The sequence below is a fragment of the Saimiri boliviensis genome, chromosome 7, assembly GCF_048565385.1.
Source record: "Saimiri boliviensis isolate mSaiBol1 chromosome 7, mSaiBol1.pri, whole genome shotgun sequence".
Classification (NCBI taxonomy): domain Eukaryota; kingdom Metazoa; phylum Chordata; class Mammalia; order Primates; family Cebidae; genus Saimiri; species Saimiri boliviensis.
The window spans coordinates 20,891,361-20,918,253 of NC_133455.1; the positions used below are offsets into that span (position 1 = coordinate 20,891,361).

At 39.3% G+C, this 26,893-nt stretch overlaps 1 protein-coding gene across 10 annotated transcripts in view; it reads left to right on the forward strand.

Moving 5' to 3' along the window:
• HECTD4 (HECT domain E3 ubiquitin protein ligase 4) overlaps positions 1-26,893 on the forward strand; it is a 238,568-nt gene that overhangs the window by 122,921 nt on the left and 88,754 nt on the right. For 4 of the 10 annotated variants that reach the window (XM_074402205.1, XM_074402206.1, XM_074402209.1 and 1 more), the window contains exons 12-32: positions 127-359; positions 734-879; positions 3,012-3,082; positions 4,012-4,117; positions 4,694-4,814; positions 5,781-5,909; positions 8,466-8,590; positions 10,433-10,586; positions 11,081-11,181; positions 13,192-13,390; positions 15,513-15,659; positions 17,168-17,272; positions 18,522-18,685; positions 19,264-19,497; positions 21,147-21,339; positions 21,501-21,605; positions 22,654-22,742; positions 23,118-23,293; positions 26,152-26,287; positions 26,379-26,541; positions 26,645-26,811. In XM_074402205.1, the coding sequence (XP_074258306.1) occupies positions 127-359; positions 734-879; positions 3,012-3,082; positions 4,012-4,117; positions 4,694-4,814; positions 5,781-5,909; positions 8,466-8,590; positions 10,433-10,586; positions 11,081-11,181; positions 13,192-13,390; positions 15,513-15,659; positions 17,168-17,272; positions 18,522-18,685; positions 19,264-19,497; positions 21,147-21,339; positions 21,501-21,605; positions 22,654-22,742; positions 23,118-23,293; positions 26,152-26,287; positions 26,379-26,541; positions 26,645-26,811 (3,064 nt within the window). The remainder of the gene's footprint in view (positions 1-126; positions 360-733; positions 880-3,011; positions 3,083-4,011; positions 4,118-4,693; positions 4,815-5,780; positions 5,910-8,465; positions 8,591-10,432; positions 10,587-11,080; positions 11,182-13,191; positions 13,391-15,512; positions 15,660-17,167; positions 17,273-18,521; positions 18,686-19,263; positions 19,498-21,146; positions 21,340-21,500; positions 21,606-22,653; positions 22,743-23,117; positions 23,294-26,151; positions 26,288-26,378; positions 26,542-26,644; positions 26,812-26,893) is intronic. The other 6 variants (XM_074402207.1, XM_074402208.1, XM_010342861.3 and 3 more) reach the window with 6 other exon arrangements.

Here is a 26,893-nt window from a genome sequence, read left to right on the forward strand (position 1 = left end):
TAAAAGAGATTATAGCCAAAATACCCTTTCCTAGTGCACATGAACCTTTTATAAGTCAGAGTCCTATTCTTTGGGGATCACCCATAGAGACGTCTTTCCTTACTCAGTTTCCTTTTCATCTTCTAGAAGAGGCTATAACCACGAATGAGGTTATAAACCAGTTATTGCACCATGTTGGTGCGATGTGCATACACCAACTCAATCTTCTTGCTACCAACCCCAATCTTCCAATCACAAGTGTCTTGGGCAAGCAGCATCCAATTGAAGCACACCATCTTAGCAGTATTTGTGACATTATGGAGAAGGCCATGGTTAATGGAGATACCTGTATTATACGCTGCATTCTCGTTGTCTTTCAGGTAAATACACTGTTTTGAGATAAATAAGATGGTAGAGAAAAGGAAATGCAAACCTTGGCTTCAGCCAGTTCATTTTTACCAGAATAAAAATTTAATAACTTTCCTGTTCTGCATCTTACCCACCTTCTAATCCTGTAATTAGAATTACATTCATTGCACTGTAATTAATGGAGTATTGCTATACATAGCTCATTGCAGTTAATATATGCAAAATATTTACTATAATTATACCATTATACAGTAGAAGAGATTGTGGTTAAAAAAATTCATCTGGTTATTTGTTCATAGGATATCTACCATGTACTTTCTTTGTAGGGATAATTTTATCCCCAGTAGAACTAGCATTTTTAGATAAACTCTTTATGTTTCTGTAGGTGGTATTTAAATTTTTCTTCAGCCCACAAACTGAAAGGAATCGAGACATCATTCGACGGTCGGGATTGCTTCTTTGGCAGTTGTTGATGGCACCAAAAGATCAAATTTGCCCTGAAATTCAGAAGGAAGTCTGCCTTGCCATCAGGTAAACAGCTAATGATTTTCATAGTGCTGTCTGCAAAATGATTCTTCTGCAAGGCATTGTAATTGTCCCTGAAAGCTGGTAGTACAAATGTCTCTTACCCCATCCCACAGTCGAGACTTCATGGATTGGGAATAATTTCACTGGAGAGGGGTTTGTGGCCCCACCCTCAGAGCACCAAAGCCAACTAAGTACCTACATTTCCTTATCTCACTGTTTGGATCTAAAACAAATAAGCAAACAAAAACCCTTTAAGTGGATATTTTCATTGTTTGCAAGCTGATGTTCTCATTTTGTAGAGCATGGCAGGGTAGTTAAGAAGCATGCTTTGGCAGCAAGCAGACCTGGGTTCTAGACTTTGCCGCTCACTAGTGTGATCTTGGTTTAAGGTTCACATTTCCTTAGCTGTAAGATGGGCATAAAAATAACACCCATTTTATGGGTTTCTGAGGTTTTCCTAAGTTAAGACCTGATGCAAAGTAAGCGCTCAACAATGCAAGCCTTTATCAATCTGTTTAAAAACCTTTTGAGACAAGAGAGCAGAATTTACAGGCCATTTTCTATTGTCGATCTTTTTTTTTTTTAGTTCAGTAAACTTTTTTTTTTTTTTGAGATAGAGGTTTGCTCTTGTCCTCCAGGCTTGAGTTTAGTGGTACGATCTCAGCTCACCCCAACCTCCATCTCCCAGGTTCAAGCGATTCTCCTGCCTCAGGCTCCCGAGTAGCTGGGATTACAAGTGCCCAACACCACACCCACCTAATTTTTTTTCATTTTAGTAGAGATGGAATTTCACCATGTTGGCCAGGCTGGTGGTCTCAAACTCCTGACCTCAGGTAATCCACCCACCTTGGCCTCCCAAAGTGCTGGGATTACAGGTGGGAGCCACTGCATCTGGCCACAGAGAACTTTTATTCAGGAATACAGCCTTAAAGTGACTGAGTATAATTTAGTGACCGAGAGAGCTGGGTGGTTGGTCTGAAAGATCCATATGATAGGGGTGAGCATAGATAACAGGGCGTTGTTTTCCTTCCACAGTACATTATGCTTCAGATCTCTTTCTGTGGAGCATTAAGGCAATGATTGAAATCTGGTATTCTGAGGAAACTTTTGGAGGAGATAGATATATTCACTATCTTGATTGTGGTGATGGTTTTATTGGTGTATATATATGTCAGACTTATCAGATTGTATACTTTAGAATTGATTGAATGTTAAAACTCAGTTGAAAAAGAAAACAGTCTAAGTGTGGTAGCTCACACCTATAATCCCAGCACTTTGAGAGACCATGGCAGGATGATTGCTGAGGTCAAGTTTGAAACCAGTCTGGGCAACATAGTAGGACCTCGTCTCTACAAAAATATTTAAATTAACTGGGTGTCCTGGCATGCACCTGTAGTTCCAGCTATTCAGGAGGCTGAGATGAGAGGATCACTTGAGCCCGGAAGGTGAAGGCTGCAGTGAGCCAACATCGCACCACTATACTCTATGCACTCCAACCTGGGTGACAGAGTGAGAGCCTGTCTAAAACACACACACACACACACACACACACACACACACACACGCGCGCGCACATAAAGAAATGAAAAGAAAAAAGATTCTGATGCTATTTGCAGTACTGTTCTTCCCTCCTTTTAGGAAAAACTGAGAATTAGAAATTCACTTTCTTAAGTGATTTTTTGGGGAGGCACAATTGGTATATGTAGGCTTGACTACATTTACTTTTCATAACTTACCAACTCCCTTTAACCAGTTCTGCATCTGACCCCAAGTAACTTATCATTTTGGTAATTCAGAGGAGGAGGAGGAGAGGAATGCCATTTATCAGGGAAGTGATTGGACTGGATTGTGACAGTGAATTTAGATTCAAATACCTTTTTGGGCCAGGTGCAGTGGCTCACACCTGTAATCCCAGCACTTTGGGAGGCCAAGGCAGGTAGATTGCTTGAGCTCAGGAGTTTAAGACTAACCTGGACAACATATTGAGACCCTGTCTCAATTTTTTTAAAATAAAAGTTATTTCACAGTTTTATGTAATCCAATTGGCATCTTTAATAAAACTGAGAATTTAAATACTTAGAGTTTTGATTTTTAGAACATTTGATTAAATATTTTTTATTTTCTTGTCATTTCAGCTCTGGTTTAAATATCTTGTACCCAGGTGAAACTGAAATCAATAACTTACTTAAGCTGGTCTTAACAGAAGGTAAGAAGTAATCCTTTAAATTATCTTTGAACAGCTGTCCTTTTTTTGTCCTCAAGAAAACAACTCCATATTAAGATAATTGATACTTCTTTATATATGTTAGTCAGCATATTTAAAAAAATGTATCTGTAGGCCAGGCACGGTGGCTCACGCCTGTAATCCCAACACTTTGGTAGGCCAAGTCAGAAGGATCACTTGACTCAGGAGCTCAAGACCAGCCTGGGCAATATAGCAAGACCCTGACTCTACAAAAAATAAAAAAAATTAGCTAGGTATGGTGGCCCATACCTTGTTATCCTAGCTCTTAGAAGTTTGAGGCAGGAGGATTGCTTTAGCCCAGGAGGTTGAGACTGCAGTGAGCTGTGATGACGTGACTACACTTAGCCTGGGCAACAGAGCGAGAAGACATCTCAAAAAAAAAAGAAAGAATGTATCTGCCTATCTGCATATATGCTTATACTTCAGCCAGACTGACAGCAAAAACTGTGTTTTATGTATCTGCAAGCTTTATAAACTTTCTGTCTCCACTGCTTAGCATAATGTATGTGACTATAGATGTTTAACAAATAAAATAATGACACTGGTGATTTCTAAGCCAGTTGTCTTCACACATTGGAGCCTAACTTTTTGTTATACTAAACAACAACGAAAGTTACTTTATTAAAGACAGTTGGCATTTAAAAGCAACATTAAGGAACTGAAAATCACACTTAATGATATATCAAGAGGGTAATTACACTTTGATCAGGATGCTAGTTAAAAAGTCAGATTTGTTGTGATGTCATTTTTGCTGCTTTTATTTTTATAGGTCTGTATGTCTAGTACTCCTAGCTTGCCAACAATCTATTTGTTTAAATACTTTTTAAAAATAGCATCAGTTTTCTAGTAGTCATTACCAAGGTAATTTATGGAGCTTTGTTCTGTGTTAGGAGAGAGAAACAGTGGACTCTCCCAGCTACGGGATGTGATCCTAACCAATCTGGCTGAACAGCTCCAAAACAACCGATTTGGCAGCGATGAGGATGATCATTACAGGTGACACCAGCTATATTATTCATTCCTAGACTTTGTGTTCACAGTCATTAATTTACATTTAAACGTGTTTGATCGACTTTAGTCTCCTGTTAAAACGCATATGATCATTAGCATGTTAAACCTGAAACATGGACCAGGTAATTCCACAGTTACCCTCAGAACTGATAATTGCACATTTCAGTTTTATCAGTAAAGTAAGTTGGGCCTGGGGAAAGGGTTTGTAGCAGAAATAACAGCTGGAACTTATTTAGGAGATCTTGGTTCAGAGTGCTGTCCAAATTGCTAGTCTATGAGAAAGGCTGAGTATGTGTGTTAGAGCTGGTGAAGGGGATGAAAAGTGTTGTTTTTCTGTGTTATTTATAAAATACATTGACTTGGTAGTTGGGTGCCATTTGATTTCTATTAGTTTGGTTTAAGTAAATAGCTAGTTGTTAGCATTATTACTAAGGTGATTTGCTTACAGAATCAACTAATTATGTATCTTCTATTTGTCATCTTAGACCAATTAAATAAAATTTATTCTTTTATGAATAAACCATCAATATTTTATTGTTACATTTTTCCTGCATTTTTAAGACTAAATGATGAACTTTTACACTACATTCTGAAGATTGTTGTACGAGAATCCTGTATCTTAATCACCAAGTGCCAAACTGTCTCTAAAGATGATTTTCAAAAGCTCCTTTCAACTGTGCCTGTAAGTAAAAATGTGTTTAATGAAAGAAAAGTTATATCAAGCATCCCTGTTTTCATTTTATTGTATTGACAGGTGTGTGTATGCATCTGTATGGCCTTAATTTATGAAAGGCCAGGCATGGTGGCTCACACCTGTAATGCCAGCACTTTGGGAGGACAAGGCGGGTGGATCACCTGAGGTCAGGAGTTCAAGACCAGTCTGGCCAACATGGTGAAACTCCGTCTCTACTAAAAATACAAAAATTAGCCAGATGTGGTGGTGCACACCTGTAATCTCAGCTACTCAAGAGGCTAAGGCAGGATAATCACGTGAACCCAAGAAACAGAGGTTGCAGTGAGCTGAGACTGTGCCACTGCACTCCAGCCTGGATGATAGAGCAAGACCTTATCTCTAATAATAATAATAATAATAATAATTTATGAAAGTCAGTGGATTACTACTTAACTTAGAAATGTAGAGCTAGACAAATCCACTTGAAAAACTTTTTCCAGAGACTGTTCCCCCTGCTTAAAATTACTTGATGCAATAAATTGATCAGATTTGGGTGTTTTTATCTAGTGAGAGTTTATTCCCTTACTAATTTTTAATTTTATATTGTTTTCTAAACCATGAGTAAAGTTTTATAGAGACCAATAGGAATCAAAAGATTCTTTTAAGGGTTTGGGTATTCTTCTATAATGCAGATGTGTGTGAGAGGGAGGGGGAAGAATAATTATTGAGGCAAAAATTCAAGTAAGTATTCTGATTAGTGAGGATTGTGTAGCAAAAGGCAGAAGGTTATAGTAAATGTGTCAAAGTACGTATGGAAAGCCATATGGAAATAAGTCACCTGAAAAACTAACTTGGTCTGTTTTCTGTACTTTCTCTTTTTGTTTTCTTTGTCAAAATCTTTTAAAAACATGAGGATTACATGATCGCTCTTTCAGTAGGGTTTAGATCATTTAAATGCCCTTATTTGTATTAAAGGCTGCATCCTCCTGCCTGCGCTATCTGATGGCAGTTCAGAATCATCTTCTCAGTAACACTATTTTGATTAAACCTGATGAGAATGATGACAGTGACAGCTCCTTGCAGGGAGAGACATTGAAGGTACAGGTAAACACCAAGCTTTATTTTAACGATGTGTTCTACCCAGTGTGTAAAGCAGTTAATTGGCTAAATTTCTGTGTATTATGATGTCAGAATTCACCTTGTGGCTTATATTCTTGTGAGAGATAACATTAGGCCACTCATTCCACAGATTTTTTATGTCATTGCACAGTGGTCACCATATTTGTGACACTCATAATGTGTCATCCATGTGCTCCTGTCAACTTTTTTGTGCCTTTGTTTACTTCCATCTTCTTTTAAAAACTAAGTAATATGGCACTTACAAGTGATCTCATATGTACCTGAAAGTTATATCTATATAGACATACATATATCTATAAATCTTGGAGCATTAAATAATTTAAAATTTTTGGATGGTTTATTCTCTTGATTAAAATAACTTTTAAAAGATGATAGTTTTCTCTTAATCTTCTTACGAAATAATCTCATTTCTAAACCTATAAGTCAATTTCATTTTCTGTAATTATTTTTAAATTAGCTTCCGTATAAACTCACTAACTTGTTCCCAAATGACAATTTATAGTAATCCAAAGATTTTTTTATAGTTATGGTTGTCATAATTTTGACAGATGCTCAAGGCTGTTGTTTGCATTGTTCTTCAGAATTTCATCTTTGTGGGAGAATCAGAGAAATCAACTAGAACTTTATTCTTTCTTAAAATGTTAAAACACACTGAAAAATCAACCAAGGAAGCCATAGTTAAAGATAAAAGCCATTACAGTTTGCCCTTTTCTTACTCCTTTATGTGTATATACTATTTAAATCATATATCTGATGGTTTGTACTTAGGAGTTTATCTCATTGTATAATCCATTTTTAAATAGGCAGACATACGTGCAGTTTTAACTTAAGTTGTTGATAATATTTAACTTCTTTTGCCTTAGTTGTCTCATCAGTAAAAAAGGACAATAATATATTCTTTGTAAAGTTGCTGTATTAGCAACAAGCCCTGTAAATACCTGGCACTTTGCTGCTATGTGGTATGGAGTCAGTATATGATCGTGCATGTCATTAGTGTGACTTAAAACATGATTTGGCTCATCATTAGTTCAGAGTTCCTACGCTGTTAATGATTTAAAAAAAAAATCTCAATAATACTAAAAACAGCTGAGTGTGGTGCCTCACATCTGTAATCCTAGCACTTTGGGAGGCTGAAGCAGGCAGATCACTTGAGGCCAAGAGTTTGAGACCAACCTGGCCTACATGGTGAAACCCTGTCTCTACTGAAAAATATAAGAATTAGCTGGGCCTCGTGGCGCCTGCCTGTAATTCCAGCTGCTGGGGAGGCTGAGGCAGGTGAATCGCTTGAACCCAGGAGGTGGATGTTGCAGGGAGCCCTGATTGCCCTACTGCATTCCAGCCTGGGCAACAGAGTGAGACTCTGTCTCAATCAGTCAATCAAAATAGTAAAAAAGACCCCAGAAAATTCCAGCAATGAGAAAGTTTTGTCTATTTGAAGGCTCAATTTTAATCTTAGTAAATTTTTTTTTTTTTTTTTTTTGAGAGGGAGTCTCACTCTGTTACCTAGGTGGAGTGCAGTGGCTCGGTCTCAGCTCACTGCGACCTCTACCTTCCGGGTTCAAGCAATTCTCCTGCCTCAGCCACCTGAGTAGCTTGAATTACAGACATGTGCCACCATGCCCAGCTAATTTTTGTATTTTTAGTAGAGATGGGGTTTGTACCATGTTGGCCAGGCTGGTCTAGAACTCCTGACCTCAAGCAATCCACCCGCCTCAGCCTCCCAAAATGCTGGAATTGTAGGCATGAGCCACTGCGCCCGGCCTAGCCTTAGCACATTTTTAATTAAACCATAGAGAGAAATATAAAGACTCTTAGGAAAGGTTGAATAGGCTTAGTTGTCTAGGTTTCTTGGGAAAAGTTAAAAAACACATACATGTCCCCTAAAGAGTTTATATTTTTTTTAATTGAAAATAACTGTAAACTAAACATTTCTATGATGTTAGCTAGTCTGTCTTAATACATTATTTAGTATTTGTACTCCCACAAACTCTTTAATAGTTATTTTAATGTTTATTAGCCTGTAACTGCCTGCTACTTTAATTGAATTTTTTTAACTGCCTGTTTTCAAGTGTGATGGGTTTAAGACATTAAGTAAAAGGTCACTTGTACTGTTTCAGAATGTTGTGTTTTTGTCTCATTTTATTCACCGCCTCTACATGTGCCTTTTACTGTTCTGTTTTTCTCTTTAGCTATCCTCATACCACCCAAGGCAGTCTTCCACCTGGACAGTTTCTGGGCTGGCCACCAGGAGCTCTCTTGTGCTGGATGGGATGGGAGATAGGCCTTTTCTCCTAGGGACTCAGTGTGATCCCTCTGAAATACTGCGTATTTCTGTCAGCTCTCCAGACCCTGTTCCAAATTGCTACTTGCCATCCTAGCAGAATTTACTGCTTTGGGCTTATTCTGGCCACCTCATTATTTCATTTGGAAATGCATCATTAAAACATCATTTCATGTTGTCATTGTGAATGTACATTCATCACAAAGCTTAAAAATAATACGATGATATTTTCTGCCTAGGAGCTAAAAGTCAGTATTTTGGCTCTTGCCACCCAAATTCTGACTGGATGTGATGAAGTGTTGGAAATGCTACAGCAGGTCACAACTGCCCTCATAAATAGTGACATAGCAGACCGTGAGCAGAGGTGAGGAACGGATTTGTGGGCTGTGACCACCTGCCCTTTGGGAAGAAAAATTTGTATTAAAAGTAAATCTTTTTAGAACAGAATATAGAAGGATTAGTTTTATATAGATAGATTTTTGTGAGAATAGGCTGAAAGGGCAAGTGTTTGAAAGCCAAGTGCAGTCACACTCTTTCATGTGCTTTCAGGTGAGACTGGACCAACAGCCATGATCTAAGGGTAGCGAGGTTATGGAAGGCACAGCCTGATCTCTGCCACTTGGGACTTCTACTGTCATCACTCCCAAACTGGCCTTTCCTTTAATTATTGAGGTCAGCACCATGTATACTTAGTTTCCTCATGATAAAGACTTTTGGAAGGAAGAAGTGACTTATCAACTGCTACTCAAAGGATGACACTGATGTGATATCTCAAGATTTTACTGTAATTTTACTTCTCCAAATACATGACTGACCTATATAGAGGGCAAACTTCTCTTTCACAGTAATAAAGCCCTTTCTCAGCCCTTCAGATTAAAACTTCTGCTGTGGTTTGCTTTTAGAGATGCATTGCCCACTATGTTTTTTGACGATTTGAATGTTAGATCTAAAAGAATCCTACGTGTAATTTTTGCTTTTGTAACCCTGTCTGTTACTATGGCCTTGGTTCTTGCCCACTTCTAGAGAGTAGATAGGAGGTTGGGATTGAGAACAGTATAACCCCGATAGGCATTGCATTGAGGCTTAGTAATACGTAATTCAGTCTAATGGGAGAGCCTGAGTTTCTGGTTCCAATACCAATATCCCAAGTAGCCTTAAGGAATCTACACAATCCATTTCTTTTTGCATTCCTTAATTCTTCTAGCAGGGGACAGGGATATTAAGAATGTGATTTTAAAGATAAATTTGAAATTTGCCTACTTAGATTAGTCAAAGTCATGGAGACTGAAAGTAGAATGGTGGTTGCCAGGGGCTGGAGGAAAGGGGAAAATGAGGAGTTACTGCTTAATGAGTATAGAGTTTTGGTTTTATAACACAAAAAGGGTTGTGGAGACGGATGGTGGTGATAGTTGCACATTATTTAATAACATTGAAATGTACACTTAAAATGGTTAAGATGGTAAATGTTATGCTATGTTTATTTTACTATAATAAAAGAAAATTGGGGGAAAAAATCTGCCTGCTTCTGCATATCCCAGACAAGCCTCATTTTTTCTAGACCAGTAATGGATGTCATAGCTATGGGCAGGTGAATAAATGTTGTAGCCATTCACTTCCTCCTTTTTAGAGAGCCCAGTGTAGCATAGTGACCAGCAGGGAATTTTACAGGTAGTTGCTATTGGCATTTTAGAACCCATTTGTAAAGTGCTTCAAAGGTGCCATGTAGGTTGGCTCCATGGTTCACACCTGTAATTGCAGCAGCTTGGGAGGCCGAGGTGGGAGGATCACTTCTGCCCAAGAGATCAAGGCTGCAGTGAACTGTGATGGTACCACTGCACTCCAGCCTGGGTGACAGTGAGACCCTGTCTCCAAAAAAAAAAAAAAAAAAAAAAGGGGGCCAGGCATGGTGGCTGGTGGCTCAAGTCTGCAATCCCAGCACTTTGGGAGGCCAAGGCGGGTGGATCACAAGGTCAAGAGATCGAGACTATCCTGGTCAACAAGGTGAAACCCATTAATAACTTTCTGCTCTTCCCCTCTCCTTCAGTGGCAGAAGGTGGAAAATTTGTGGACTGAGTTGCTATCACTGAAAGTGCTTAACTAGTGGAGACGCAGTTTAAGAGAATTTGTCAGATAAAGATGACATTAGTTGCTTCTTCACATGTTTGGGCATTGCTTAGGCTGTGTGTTTTTCTCGAACTTTTTGTAGGTTAAAAGGCTTGGAACAAGTTACTAAGGCTACTATGCTTGGTCACCTTCTTCCAGTGTTACTGACCTCCCTGATGCATCCAAACTTACAGACTCTGATCATGGCCGATGCCCTGATGCCTCAGCTAGTGCAGCTGGTACTCTATACCAGCCAGGTATGATCCTTGGTGTGCCAAATGAACTGCTTTTTGGCCAAGCTGCTTCACAGGGTGGCTGTTTGCTTTCACTGAAGGCAGAATAAACATAATCCTGTCTTTTAGAAACTAAGGGTAATAATGATCGAATGAAGAAAAATATGTCATAAAAATAAATATTAAGGGAAAATATTTTGTTTGGCTAAATTACTAAGTGCAATCTTTTAGTGAGCGTTCATAGCCAATCAGCTGTAAAAATACTAATATACAATGCTACTAAAACCCTACCATTATAGTTTGTCTCCTGAGTCCTTGCCAGCTGATAGGAGCTAATATAAATGATGTGTTCCATTCCAGCATTAAGTAAAATAATGTTAAGTGGTCTAAGTAGCACAGCATTTCTTAGTGAAGGATTGTAAAAAGATAATTTAAGAGAGACTTCTAAGTTTGGCTCTTATACCATTCAGATAACTGACAGTAGCACTTAAAGACGTAATGATGGTTTTGTGTTTCAGACGGCTTTGCTGCTTAAAACTCAGTGTCCGGTTTTTGCTGAGGTGGGCTGTTCCCCATGTGGTGCACCAGACCAGAAGTGTAGGCTGTTCCCTGATGAGAGGTAATGGATGCTGCTTCCTTGCAGGAACTCTTTTCTTTTTTTCTTCTAGTGAAAGCCTAGTACTCTTTTTATGACAATGATTTTTAGCAAGGATTATCTAACTGTGAAAAGAGACTTTGGAATGAAAATTTTAGGTAACTGTAGAATTGCTTTGTAGATTTATAGCAACTGGTTAGAATAAATTTCCCCATGGATCAATTCAAAATTGATCTGAAATTCTCATATGCTAATAGTGAGGATATAAAATATTATGACTTTGGTAGGCAGTTTGGCTGTTTCTTTTCTTTTTTTTTTTTTCCTGAGATGGAGTCTTGCTCTGTTACCCAAGCTGGGGTGCAGTGGCATGATCTCAGCTTACTGCAACCTCAGCCTCCCAGGTTCATGCAGTTCCCCTCCCTCAGCCTCCTGAGTAGCTAGGATTACAGGTGTGGGTTACTGTGCCCAGCTAATTTTTGTATTTTTAGTAAAGACAGAGTTTCATCATGTTGGCCAGGTTGATTTCAAACTCCTGACCTTGTGATTCGCCCACCTCAGCCTCCCAAAGTGCTGAGATTACAGGCATCAACCTGGCTGTTTCTTAAAAAGTTAAACATATATCTACTATATGACTCAACTACTTCACTTTTATGTATTAACACAAGAGAAAAGAAAGCAAGGTTCTTACAAAGGCTTTTACATTAAGGTTCACAACAGTTTTGGTTAGAAGAACCCAAAACTGGAAACAACCTAAATGTCCATCAATAAGTGAATGGATAAATAAATTGTGATATAATCATACAATGGACTCTAATCAGCAATAAAAAGGAGTGGATTATTGTTATATATAACAGCATGTATATAATCTCAAAATACTAAACCCTGAGTGAAAGAAGCTGCATCCCCTTAGGTCATGTACTATATGATTTCATATATATAAAACTCTAGAAAATGCAAACTAATCTCTAGTGACAGACAGCAAGTAAGTGTTCACCTAGGGGAGAAATGGAGTGGTTACAAAGAGGAAGAAGGAAACTTAATAGATACAACAAATGTCCAAACTTATCAAGTTGTATGCTTTAAATATGTGCAATTTATTATGTCAATTATGTTGCATTAAAGCTGCCCTTAAAAAAATTTTCAGAAAGGAAAGATTTCCTGAGTTTCTTTAGAGCAGAAGGATATGGAATTGAGCTTTTTGCAGTGATGAAAACTTCTATCTGTGCTGTCTAGTGCCATAGCGACAGGTTGTTATTGGGCACCTGCAAGATAGCTAATATGACTGAGGAACTGAATTTTAAATTTTATTTCATTTAAATTCAATTTACTTGAAATAGCCACATGTGAATAGTAGCTACCATATTGGACAGTGAGGCTTTGCAGCTCAAGCTTCAGAGTTGAAAGAATAAGAGAATTTCATGGCAGCTAAGTTTAAGTCTTAGGAGTTTGTATTCCACAACCTCAGGCTCCATGAAGTCCTTGAGAGTTCAATTATAGTAGGTAAGAGAACCTTTGAAGGCACCTTTCTTTAGTAAAAATTATAGTAAAAAGTAGTTATGTAGACTTTTGGAGTTTTCCACAATTGGCATGTAGATATCAACAAGAGGAAATTTTTACAGGATGTTAACCCTGTGGGATTTGGAAAGGGGCCAATCTTAAGGATCCTTTACAGTATCCTTTTTTTTTTTTTTTTCTTTTTCTGAGTACCTTTAAATGAGAGTTGATCAGGTCTTCTCCTGGATATCAGCTGGGCGTCTCCCTTGAAAAAAGAGGGAAAAATGAAAATATGTTTCTGTTTTTTGTCCTGGAAAAAGGCAAAAAAGAAACAAAAAAGGAAATATATAACAACAAAGAAAAAAAACCCTTAAATGGAGAAATTTTTTAAATGTTTCTGATTGCCTCTGAGATCAAGCATTTAAAAGCCCCAGTGTTACCATACTGCAAGCTGTGGAAAATTAAAGAGCAATTTAATGTTTACATTATTTTTCCTTAACTTGCCTGCTAAGCTGAATCATTTTCTCTTTTTCTGTTTAGAATGTTAGAAGAGAAGGAGGAGCCAGGATTTCTCACTGGTTTAAAGATTCCTGCCCCATGGGCTGCTGGGAAGACCGTGGAAACAGTCCACCCTGTCAGAGACAACTATAAATTTAAAGAAACAGTCCATATCCCAGGAGCTCGCTGCCTGTACCTTAGATTTGATAGCAGATGCTCTTCACAATATGACTATGACAAAGTAAGTAAGAATTGGGTTGTTATTGGTTCCACCTTGAGTAAGCTGATTCTTAGATGCTTCTTATTTTTCTTTGCTGCTGGTCACCATTCTTGACTGATTTCTGTCTTCAGATATCTCTAAGGGGAACTTTTTTAAGATAAAGTTCTTTATCTTTGAAGGGTAGTGATTGAGGGAGTTAAAGAAACACCACCTCTGAGGTCTGAGAACAATGTTTTAATGAGATCTTGAAAGTGTACTTTGTAAGCTTTCAGATGCTTAGATCTGAGTGGAATGAAATGTTCCTTTTCGTTCTGCTTACCCCCTGCCCTCCCTGTGTGCTTGAAGTTCCTCCAGATGTGTGATGTCCATTCATCTAGAAAGGTCTCACTGCCCAATTCTTGGGGCTTCTCATGTATCTTTTGGGAAAAGGTGGCTTTTTCGAAGAGTTTCAGAGGTGCTAGGATCTGGTTTATATTTATTTAAACATTTGTTCTTCTTTTTTTGAGGAAGAGTAGTTTCCAACCTGGTGGCTTAACAGTTAAACCAAAGGAAGCATCTTAGGGATTGAAGCATTTTCTTCCACTTAGAATTATTGAATTGTAACCCGTCATGTTAGTCTTAGGAGGCTAATGAAATATGTAACATATGAAAGAACAGCTAGAGGATTGTCTAATAGCTTCGTAAATACTCTTTTTATGTAGCTTATTAGTGATCTGTTGTCTCTCCTGTGAACTATGTGAGGGCAAATGGGCTTACATCCTAGTAGGGGATTCTGACTTCTGAGGCTGGCTTTAAAAAAAATTCTATCTGGGGAGGTTTTTAGGTTAAAAATAAAGGACTTCTTAATTCTATATACTATGAGATGGTGAAACACATTTCTGGGCAAGTTATAGAATCCTCTTCCCCATTATCTTTTAGGATAGTGAAGATTCCCAGGTGCCCCCAAAAACTTGTCCTCAAAACTCACCTTAGCTGGAAGCAAGAAAATGTATGAGTTGATCTTTAGCAGGCCTTTGAGAAATGTGTCTCCTAGCATCAGTCCACCCCACTTCATAGCTCCTGGCATTGACTACCCCCATTTTCTAGGTTCAGGTGAAGTGACTTTTAATATAGAAATGGGAGAGGCTGCCATTTTAGTTGGTGTCTTTTTGTTTCTCTTTTAAAAACCGTAATTTGCATTCCTGATATGCGCTAACTTATGCCTGCAGTAGACATTAGTGTAAAATGATGAAGCACAAAGAGGCTTATTACATGGATAAAAGTACATTTACTTTTCCAGTGGTCCCTGGCCGGTGTCAGCAAAAGGCCCCAAAGGGTAAGAAATCACAAAATAATAAGCATTCAGGGCTGAAGGTGGAGCTTCTAAATCCGAACTTAGACACAGTGAGAAGCAGTCGGAGTGCACATTAGAAGACAGGGTTTGGTATTTACAGAAGCCAGAGCTTTATTTTTCCTATGGAAGTCTTTGAATGCCAAATGAGCTATAAATGTTTCTTCTGTCTATTAGAAAGTCAGCCAGCTGGTTATAAATGAATTAGAGACATACTGATACATGAAAACTGACCCAAGAAGCAGCAGCCCCCTTTCTGGCCCAAATTTGTATCATTTTCTTTTTCTACCATTAAGCAACATTCTAAGAATATATGGCTTATTTTCGATTTGTTGCATTTTAAAAAATTCTTATTTATTCATTGATTTTCCTTTTTGGTGCTTTTATTTTGTTGTTGTGCTAGATATAACCATATTTCCATCTGTATTTGCTCACTTTATTAATTTTGGGGAGGACTTAAGGGGCCAAACTCTTATTAATGAGTTATATGTTATTAATTAGCATTAAAACAGCTATTTCAAAAATATTGATGTACAATAGCTGAGTGTAACTATTTAATGTGAGATCCCCAAGCCAATTAAAGCATGGTAATATAAAAAGTATACTTCTTTTTATTAATAATTGTTATTACTCTGTGGCTTCCCTGTAAATACCAATGACTGATTGCATCCAAACTAGTATCAGTTATACCTAAAAAATGAGGAAATATTAGTTATACTATAATGACACCAATGCCTGGTTATAATTGTATTTTAAACAAAATTTTTTGCAGCCTTTTTATTTGTAGATGTTGTTTTTGTTTTTCTTTTACAGTCTAACAGTATATTTTCTGTTTTGAAGTTGGTGATATATGCGGGTCCTAACACAAACAGTAGGAAGGTTGCTGAATATGGAGGCAACACACTGGGATATGGCAGCCGTAGTGTCTTAGGAACTGGTTGGCCGAAAGACTTGGTGAAGGTATGGTATCCAGTCATAATTGCTTCCTAGAAAAGAAAATGAACTTGCAGTCCTCACAGGTCCAAGTACTAACTGTAATCCCAGAAAAACATTTGCCATGGGGCCTTTTGTTGAGGTGGGGCCACCTTTCCAGGCCCATCAACTCACTACTTCTATTCAGAATGACCCTCCTTTCACTTGTAGGACATGAGACCCCTGTTCACTCCCTTTCACAAGTTATTCCATGGATAGAAGTTGTCACAGCGTTTTCTTCCTTGTTGATTAGAAGGGTTGCTAGTTCTTCCAGCTTAGTTCTCCTCCACATTTCCTGTTGACAAGTACCCTAGAACCACAAGACCATCACAGTGTAAAAGTGTTGAATTAATGTGTTCAGATGAATTTGGGCCTTTGGAGCAAAAACAATTATCCATTCTCAAACTGATGAAATTAGGGCCATGCTTTGTAATCTGGGCCTTAAATTGCTTACTATGCATCTGTCTGGAATATGAATATAAACTGAAATGTCTGTTAAAACCCAAAAATGTCTCCAAAGTCTGTTCCTAGGGCCTTTATTTCATATACGTTATGGACCCTCTTTAATTCAGCCATAGATGACAAGCCATTTGTTAGAAATTATAACTGGGCATGGCTGCTCATGCCTGTAATCCCAGCACTTTGGGAGGCCAAAGTGGAAGGATCACCTGAGGTCAGTAGTTTGAGACCAGCCTGACCAATATGGTGAAACCCTGTCTCTACTGAAAATACAAAAATTAACTGGGCGTGGTGGCGTGTGCCTGTCATGCCAGCTACTTAGGAGGCTGAGGCAGGAGAATTGCTTGAATCTAGGAAGATTGCAGTGAGCTGAGATTGGGCCATTCCACTCTAGTCTAGGCGACAGAGCGAAACTCCATCTCAATAAAAGAGAGATTATGCTCAAGGCTGAGCGCAGTGGCGCAAACCTATAATCGCAGCACTTTGGGAGGCTGACGTGGGCAGACTGGTTGAGCCCAAGAATTTGAGACCAGCCTGGGCCACATAGTAAGACCTCATCTCTACAGAAAAAAAAAAAAAAAGAAAAAAAAAAAATTAGCTGAGCATAGTGCTGCATACTTGTAGTTCCAGCTACTCAGGAGACTGAAGTGAGAGGATCTCTTGAGCCCAGGAGGTCCAGGCTTCAGTAAGCCATGATATTGCCACTGCATTCCAGCCTGGGTGACAGAGTAAGACCTTGTCTCAAAAAAAAAAAAAAAAAAAAAAACTTGATTAACCTTTACCTTGATCTTGCTAATGGGCAACTGTGGCCCATTTCACAGATGCCTCATCCCAAAGGCCATCTGGTCAGGAGAGACACTTAAAGGACTGGGTGTCTAAATGAGAGGGAATGGAATTTGAATCAAAAAGCAAGTGAGAAAAGGAGTGAAATATTGCTGTGGTCCTTTTTGAAAGTAAATCTCTGAAATTCATTGCTCTTTTGAAAATTGTGTATCTTGTTTTTAAAGTGCATTTCCCCCCCTTCCTTAAATTTTAAGGTGGAAGGAGATACAGTCACCTTCTCCTTTGAAATGAGAAGTGGCCGTGAACACAACACTCCTGATAAAGCCATGTGGGGCTTTGCTTGCACAGTTCGCGCTCAGGTACTTGAATCTAACCACTGCCGTGGACAAAATATACTATCTCCTATGTGCCTGGATTACATACATCATATTTGCCTTGGAAACAAGGCAGAATATGAGTCACCGTTTGATCTGTCTCTTCTATTTGGCACTAGTCAACTACTAGCAGTTAGTAGTACTTTTACAGAATAAAACCTACCATGACCTAAAATCAGCTCAGCAGCACAGAAATAAATCTATTGATTGGGGCTCCCTCTTCAAAGCTTGGGGAGGTGACCTTACCCCAGCATCTTTCCATAGGACAAAGAGGACGCAATAGAACCTCGTAGAAATAAGTACTTGGATCCTGGGTTTTAAGAGTAGTTAAGCATCCGGCTGGGCATGGTGGCTCACACCTGTATTCCCAACACTTTGGGAGACTGAGGTGGCCGGATCAACTGAGGTCAGGAGTTCTAGACCAGTCCGGACAACCTGGTGAAACCCGATCTCTACTAAAAATACAGAAATTATCTGGGTATGGTGGTGCATGCCTGTAGTCTACCTACTCCAGAGGCTGAGGCAGCAGAATTGCTTGAACCCAGGAGGCAGAGATTGCAGTGAGCTGAGATGGTACCACTGTACTTCAGCCTGGGCGACAGAGTGAGACTCTGTCTCAAAGCAAAAAAAAGGAGGACTTAAGCATACTACTGACCCCTCCAGTTGCCTGATTCTAAAAACGTATTTTAGACTTTGAGGTTTCTTAAGCTTAACCAAGCTAAGACTCTCCAGAGTGGCATTAACTGCTAGAATATAAACTCCATGAGAGCAGAGATCTTCGTTTCATTCTCTGATGTATCTCAGGCACCAAGAACAGTGGCTGGCATACAGAGGGCACTCAGTAAATGTTTCTTGAATGAATTCAGTGCAGTCATTGACAACATCACGGTTTGAGCACAGGATGGAAGTGACAAAACAAAATAGTGGTTTATACTTAGGCACAACAGAAAGGAAGCTATCAAAGAACTGGATTTCTTTATTTGATTTGTGCTGTTTCTAATATGGGGTCTGGTCAGCTATTTTCTCTGCAGAATTATGTTGCAACTTCGTTCTGGTCATTCCAGTGCCACCATCTAGTCATGATTTAGGTGCTGTACCTGTGTCCCCTAGCGGTGATACTTGATGCTGCTCTGTAGAACCCTGTGCTTGGGGACAGTGCAGTGTGGGGCAGCACAAGTAGCCACCTCTGCCAGTATACACTGACCAGTGTGGTTTACCCCTGTCTGCATTGTAGGAGTCTTCGGAGGATGTCTCAGGAGGCTTGCCCTTTCTGGTAGACCTGGCTTTAGGTCTATCTGTGTTAGCTTGTTCCATGTTAAGAATCCTGTACAATGGACCAGAAATTACCAAAGAAGAAGAAGCCTGTCAGGATCTATTGCGGTCCAAACTTTTACAAAGGTAACAAAAAGGTTGAAGTTTAGCTAGTGTTGCCTGCAAAGGAGAAAGGACTTTATATGGAAAACTCCTTTTGGTACATTTCCCAGGCGATTGTGCCTACTGCTTGGCAATCTCATGGGTGTTATTGTGTCTAAGAAATAAGATGAAAATTACACCATAGTGCTTTCTGGCCCTTACTTTACTAAATTTAAAATTACCTCTTTGAACTGCATAAGCTTTTCTCTAACACAATTATTGTCTAGTTAAATTGAATGATCCCCAAGAGGATTGTGTGATAAAGCAAACACAGCAAATGTTTATTGTACAATCTATACAAGTGGGTCTGTGGACATTAACCATGTCATTCTTTCAGCTTTTCTGTACATTTCAAAGTTTTAATGATTAAATATTGGGGAAGAGCTAGGTCTCCAAAGATGGGCTTTCATACAGTGCTCGTTTTTCTTTAGCTTCTGGAGGTTTGATGAGTAATTAACACAGAATGTGATCCTTCATATGTTTGATGTATCTGCAAACATCCAATAGCTTTCCAATAATCTTGATGAGAGAGGAAGTGAAGAGCCTCTTTTCTGTCTGCTCAGGTGCCAGTGGCAGGTGGAGGCCAATGGCGTGATCTCCCCTGCCCTTACTCCGAGCCCCTCTCCACTGCCTCTGACCATAGAGGAAGACAGAGAATTCACCTACCCCTCTGATGTCCTCGTGCCTCCTGTTGGAAACTACTTTGATCTGCCTCGGATCAGGCTGCCTCCAGGAATCATGATAAAGCTCAGGGAAATTTCTGGGCGTGCTAGACCTCAATTTAGACCAAGTATAAAGTATGTTGCTGTGTAGTGTTTTACTTTTCCCAGTGGAAAAAAGTTTCAACAATTGAAATGGGTGTATTTCTTCTGTGGTCTAGGAAATGAACCTTTAATTTTATGTTTACTGCATGAATGTTAAAATTAACTGAGTCTGGAGGGCCCACCAGGTGGTATTCCAGATTAGGGGTTCTCAAAATTTGGTCTTCCAATCAGCAGCATTGGCATCACCTGGGAACTTGTTAGTTCTTGTACCCCATTTGATACCTGTTGAATCATAAGCTCTGAGGATGGGGCCCAGTTTAACAAGTTTCCCATGTGACTGATGCATGCTAAAGTGTGACCAAGTGCTAGGTTTATGTCTAGTATGTTGACCTTCTGCTAGCAGTCAGCCTCTGCTTTAGTTTCCAGAGTTTATTTAGAGACATGTGTTTATTTTTGATGCCTAGAGAAATGGTGAGGAGTTCTCTAATCTAGAATGTACAGATTTAACAGTTACAAATGTCTGTAGTATTCTTACTTAAAGTCAAATCTGTTTTGCAGGCCTCTGCCCTGCGTCCTGAGGCAGGATTTCAGAGAGAAAACTTTAGAGAATGTATGAAATTTAAAATGAAAAAAAAAAAAAAGAGAGAGAAAACACCATTGTTTTTAGCCCAACACCTATGTGGACTGAACACTGCAGGCTATAGTACTACATAAAATTAATTAGTGGATAGATGCTGCTGAAGATCTTTTCTTAGCCTTAGACCTCTTCTAGCTGTAATATGACTAACTCAAAATATAGCAATCATAGAAAATGAAGTCTCTTTACTCTTGTTTGTTTGTTTGTTTTGAGAGGAAGTCTCACTCTGTCACCTAGGCTGGAGTGCAGTGGCACAATCTCAGCTCACTACAACCTCCGCCTCCTGGGTTCAAGTGATTCTCCTGCCTCAGCCTCCTAAGTAACTGGGATTACAGGCGTGCACCACCACGCCTGACTAATTTTTGTATTTTTAGTAGAGACAGGGTTTCTCCATGTTGGCCAGGCTGGTCTTGAACTCCTGACCTTTAGTGATTCACCCGCCTCAGTTTCCAAAGTGCTGGGATTCCAGGCTGGTCTCTTTACTCTTGATTTTCAGCTTTATCAGCCAAATTCAGTTTTATCAGTTAATATACTAAATTATCTGCCAACATAAGACTCCTACAATGCCATTATACTATTCATACCTCTTACTCTATTGTAATAAAGGAGGTTCGGTGAATATTTAATATCTTTAGATTAAAGCCTAAGTTCCCCAACCTATAAAATATAGTATTGGGCCTGGGATATGGTGGCTCATGCCTGTAATCCCAGTACTTTGGGAGGCCAGGTCAGGAGGATCACTTGAGCCCAGGAGTCCAAAACCAGCCTGAGCAACATAATGAGAAATTCCTCTAAAAGTTTTTTTTCTTAAATTAGCTAAGCATGGCAGCATGCATCTGTAGTCTCAGCTACTCAGGAGGCTGAGGCAGGAGGATGCCTTGAGCCCAGGAGTTTGAGACTGCATTGAGCCATGACTGCTTCACTGAACTACAGCTTGGGTGAGAGGGAGACCCTGTCTCTAAAAAAATTAAAAGTGAAAATAAAATACAGTATTGAGAAGCTGAGAGCATGGCATATACCTGACTGATTTCCATTGTGATCACAGAGAAGTGATTCAGCCAGACGTGATGGAGGAAATGGTGGTATCTTGTGTTATTAAGCACTTGAACTTAGTTGATGCACTGCAGTCTCTAATAAATTTCCAATATCAAGAAGAACATGCTGAAGAATATGATTTATTATGTAAAATTATGGGAGAGACCTTTAAGAAGCTCAATGCCATGGAGAGACAGCTGCAGGTAAATGTCTGATAACTGTTGGAAATAATTTCTTTCCTGGAAATTTAAAGAAATTTAGAATGTGATCTAAGTTTTAAAAATTACTATTGTGACTAAAATTTTGAATTTTCAAACAGATTATACTTGTTTTTATTTTGCATCTATTTTAATGTATCTATTAGAGTGTTGCAGAACTAGAACAAAAATGGCAAAGTGAAGTTGATGATGCCATACAGGGGAAACTGGAGAACAACATGCCTTTCTTTTATGATTACCATTTTAATGAGGTGAGCAAGGTGTATGATTTGTCACTGGGGCATAGCCATTTAGACAGCAAACATATATACTGCGTGTGTGTGTGTGTGTGTGTGTGTGTGTGTGTGTGTGTGTGTAGAGGTAAAATAATGTCATTTCCTAAAATGTTGAGCACTCTAAAAACATACCCATTCTTTAAAAGAGGTTAAATGAAAATTGACTAGATCAACATGCAATATATAAACAATTAATTACTCATTAAGTTTTTCTTTTTTTTTTTTTTTTTTTTTTTTTTTTTTTTTTTTGAGATGGAGTCTTGCTCTGTCACCCAGAGCAAGAGTGCAGTGGCATGATCTCTGCCTCCTGAGTTCAAGCAATTCTCCTGCCTCAGCCTCCTGAGTAGCTCAGGGATTACAGGCACTCAGCACCACACCTGGCTAATTTTATTTATTTATTTATTTATTTATTTCTGGAGACGGAGTCTTGCTCTGTCACCTAGGCTGGAGTACAATGGTATGATCTTGGCTCGCTTGTAACCTCTGCCTCCTGGGTTCAAACGATTCTCCTGCCTCACCCTTCCAAGTATCTGGGATTACAGGTGTGCACTGCCAAACTCAGCTAACTTTTGTACTTTTAGTACAGACGGTGTTTCACCATGTTGACCAGGCTGGTCTCGAACTCCTGACCTCAGGCGATCCACCCATCTCGGCCTCCCAAAGTGCAGGGATTACAGGCATGAGCCACTGCACCTGGCCTTAAGTTTTTTTTTTTAACTGGTTAATAGTTTTGTAAAGCTATATTAAGAAGTTGTCATCATGGTCAAATTTTGCTTTCATGCCTTAAAAAACAAAAAGTAGGTAAAATTATAAACCCTGAAAGAATCCCCAGAAAGTAGTTAGTGCCATTTTTAATCATTAAAATATCAAATAAGAACTTAATAAATGATTTTCAAGCATAGAAATATGGACCAAAGGTGGTGGTTTTTCTCAGAAATTTTCTGTTCATTTTAATATATGTATAGTAAAACTTGGTTCTTACAGATCCTGCATACCAACTTTTCTTGATTTTTTTCTTCTTTAGAACAAAATGAAAGAACTAGAACTTTTGTGTTCAATGAAGGAAGTCTCCTTTGATGGAAACGATCTTGAAAACATGGTCCTATCACTGAGGTTAGCGGTATTAATAACTATTAAGGCTATTATCACTTTGATGCTCAAAACACATTGTAAAGGTCTATTAATAGATACATTTCTAAATGTTGTGATTTACTAAATATTTTAGAGTTGGAACTCATTTGGTAAATTGGAATTTTGAGTTTTAGCCTTCAAAAGTTAGCACAGGCATTCGAAACAGAAAAAGGAACAAGAAGTGGCCAAAGTTTCTAACACTGTTCCCCTCGGACAAGGAAACAGGGAAGTAAGCAACGTTGATTAGGTTACTTTTGCTTAGTTTCCCCTGTGTCTTCCCTGACTCTTTGTAATTTTTTTAATACTGTTTTTGGTAAGCTAGAGTACAACTCAATGCACATCAGTCTTTCTTTATAGGGAGAAGTTCCTACAAGAAGTGAATTCTCTTATTCAGAAACCCTCACACCCACTGGCTAAAACAAAGACATTAGTGAAGAGTTTAATGAACCGAGCTGAGCTGTTGCTGCATGTCACCATCGCAGCCCAGTCGGGCCTCACAAGAAGCATCTCTGGGACTCCTGCTGAAACGCCAGGTACTGCTCAAAGATAGCCCCTAATCGACTTCTGGTCCTAATCTGTTCATGTAAGATACATCAGCTGTTTTTTGAAAAACTCACTCTTGGGTATGCCTAGAAAGGAAAATAAAAGAAAATTTTAACATACTTAATTTTGCCTTGTACTTTCTGTACAAAGCAATTGAGTGACAAAAGAAAAACAAAGAAATACTTGTATGTCATTAAATTCCTGTGGTCAACTTCTTGTTTTCTTTATTTTATTATTATTATTTTTTGAGACTGTCTTGCTCTGTGTCGCCCAGGCTGGAGTGCAGTAGCACAGTCTCAGCTCACCGGAGCCTCTGCCCCCCAGGTTCCAGCAATTCTCCTGCCTCAGCCTTCCTAGTAGCTGGGACTACAGGCGTGTGCCACCATTCCCGGCTAATTTTTATATTTCTAGTAGAGATGGGGTTTCACTATGTTGAACAGGTTGGTCTCAAACTCCTGACCTCAGGTGATCCACCCGCCTCGGCCTCCCAAAGTCTAGGATTACGGGTGTGAGCCATTGCACCGGGCCCTATTTTTGTTTTCATACTAACGTATATAATTAGATTTCATAGTAACATATACAATTAGTCAACATTGTGAATCTTGTAATATCATTTTTTCCTCTTTACTTGAAGCTGAGTTTGCATTTCATCTTTAGTAATTATGTGGTATGACTTGTGTTATGACTTCCTGGGAATTAAGTTTTTCTAGGTCACATTTTATTTATTGTTGTGAGACGGAGTCTCGCTCTGTTGCCCAGGTTGGAGTGCAGTGGACTATCTCAGCTCACTGCAATCTCTGCCTCCTGGTTTCAAGCAATTCTCCTGCCTCAGCTTCCCAAGTAGGTGGGAATACAGGTACCCACCATCACGCCCAACTAATTTTTGTATTTTTAGTAGAGACAGGGTTTTGCCATGTTGATCAGGCTGGTCTTGAACTCCTAACCTTAAGTGATCCACCCACCTCAGCCTCCCATAGTGCTGGGATTACAGGCATGAGCCACCACACGTGGTCTAGGTCACATTGTTAGCTTAAAAATGCATCTCTCGGGAAAATCATTGAGTCTTCTTACTTAAGACAGGATCTGTTAACACGGCACAGCCCACAAGCATTCATTCTTAACTTGAGAGATAAAGTTAATAAACATGTTCTTAATTGAAAGAGTCCATGTTACATAGCCCCATTGCCCAGTGGGCAGTAGGGAGCAGGCAAACTTGTTTTTATCCCAGCTGGTCATCTAAGGCTCTTCTTACTTAGGATTTGAAGTCTAGGAGAACTCCCAGAATCTCATTGTCTAATACAGGTTCTCCCTCAGAACTTCAGGGGAAGACCCAGGTTTGGGAGAGAGACATGTGCTGAGTGTGTGGTATAATCACATACCAGGATGGTCTGCTATACACATAAGCCCTTGTTAAAGGTCGTATATATAGACATGAGCACTAGATAAGGCTGTCAATACTGTCCCAGAGGCTCTTGACCTCAGAGATAACAGTATCCTCAAAAATTATACTTTTTTTATATTTAAGCTGTGTAACTACTCTTAAGACAGATAAAAAAAGGTTTTCTCAGCGGGGCACAGTGGCTCATACCTGTAATCCCAGCACTTTGGAAGGCCAAGGCAGGAGGATCTTTTAAACCAGAAGTTCAAGATGAGGCTTTGCCACATAGCAGGACCTGGTCTCTACAAAAAAAAAAAAAAAAAAAAAACACAAAAATCAGCCAGGCATGGTGGCACGTGCCTGTAATCCCAGCTACTTGAGAGGCTGAGTTGGGAGGATTGCTTGAGTCTGGGAGTTCAAAGCTGCAGTGAGCCGTGATTGTAGTACTTCACTTCAGCCTGGGCAACAGAGCAAGACCCTGTCCCTAAATAAATAAATACGTGAAAATTTTAGAATAATAAAATTAAATGGTTTTTTTTCTTTCTCAACATCTTTTTTTCTTAGTCTTGACGTATAGTTTTATCTTCTTCCATTTAAGGATTATTTTATAAAACAGCTATTTCCCTGGACAGGGTTAAGGAGTGTATCTTATAGAAAGACCCATTCAGATTCCAACTCAAATGTAATACTTATTTCCACCAACTATGGCCAAAGCAGAGGTATCATCAAATGACAATAAGTCAGCTAAATAAATCTGGGGTTAAAGCGGTAAAAAAGTCATCTCTAAACAAAATGGATTTGGATTTATTTGAATTAAGAAATTTGGTCCCGGTGTGGTGGCTCACGCGTGTAATTCCAGCACTTTGGGAGGCCAGAGTGGGCAGATCACTTGAAGTCAGGAGTTTGAGACTAGCCTGGCCAAAACATGGTGAAACCCCATCTCTACTAAAAAAAAATGCAAAAATTAGCTGGGTGTGGTGGCTCACACCTGTAATTGCAGCTACTTGGGAGGCTGAAGCAGGAGAATCACTTGAACCCGGCAGATGAAGGTTGTAGTGAGCTGAGATCACACCACTGCACTCCAGCCTGTGAGACACAGCGAGACCCATCTCAAAAAAATAAGAAATTTAAAAATTAAGAAATATTTGTGTTTTCTGGAAATTATTTTCTGTGTCCTCCCATGCTTTTTAGAATGCTTACATTAAAGTGAACATTGATAGCTATGAAATTAATTTTCAGCTTTTATACAGAAAACCAATTTAATAAAAATTTTTAATTTTTTAAGTTCAAATAATTTTTAACCTAATATTTAGGTTTAAAAATTGACAGTATGCTACGCTAGCTAGATTGGTGACTGAACTCTGATAGAAAGCAAAGATACACTTAGATGGTTTGGTAGTTCTGTGTTGCATTTGGCTGTTGTTGTATAGATAGCAGAAATGTCAGCATTTTTATTCCTTTTTTTTCCAGCTTGTAAATCAGCTTCTGAAACAAAAGTGATATCTCACGCTGTCAGGCAGCCTGTTTTTCTTCGCAGCATGTCAGCTCCTTCTGACCTGGAAATGATTGGTAATGAAGATTTGGAATTTACTAGAGCAAATCAGAGGTAAATGGCTAATGGCCAGGGTTGGGTTCCCACATGCAGCTGAATGCATTCATCAAAACAAGCTCCCTAAGTGTGTTTCTTGTCTTGCCAGTCTGTTCTATGTTCCCTGTAGGCGTCGCCACGTGACCAGCCACCGCAGCAGCTCCTTTACACTCCTGCAGTCACTAGCCATCGAGGACAGCAGGGACAAGCCCACCTACAGTGTCCTGCTAGGGCAGCTATTTGCTTTCATCGGCACCAACCCTGACCAAGCTGTACGTCACGTTTTGCGTGCTCTAGATGAATAGCACCTAACAGTATGCAGGGGCTTGCAGCAGTTAGCAGGAGTCAGGTGTCCCTCCTTCTTGTGCATTTCAGGTGTCCAGCAGCAGTTTTCTTTTGGCTGCACAGACAAGGTGGCGCCGGGGAAACACTCGCAAGCAGGCACTGGTGCACATGCGGGAATTGCTGACGGCTGCCGTGAGAGTCGGGGGAGTGACGCATCTTGTGGGTCCAGTGACAATGGTCCTTCAGGGAGGACCCAGGTTAGTTGTTTCTCTTAGTTCATACTGTCCTGTCTAGAATGGTCAGAGCCATTCCAAAGATTATTCCTGGAGTCCAAACATA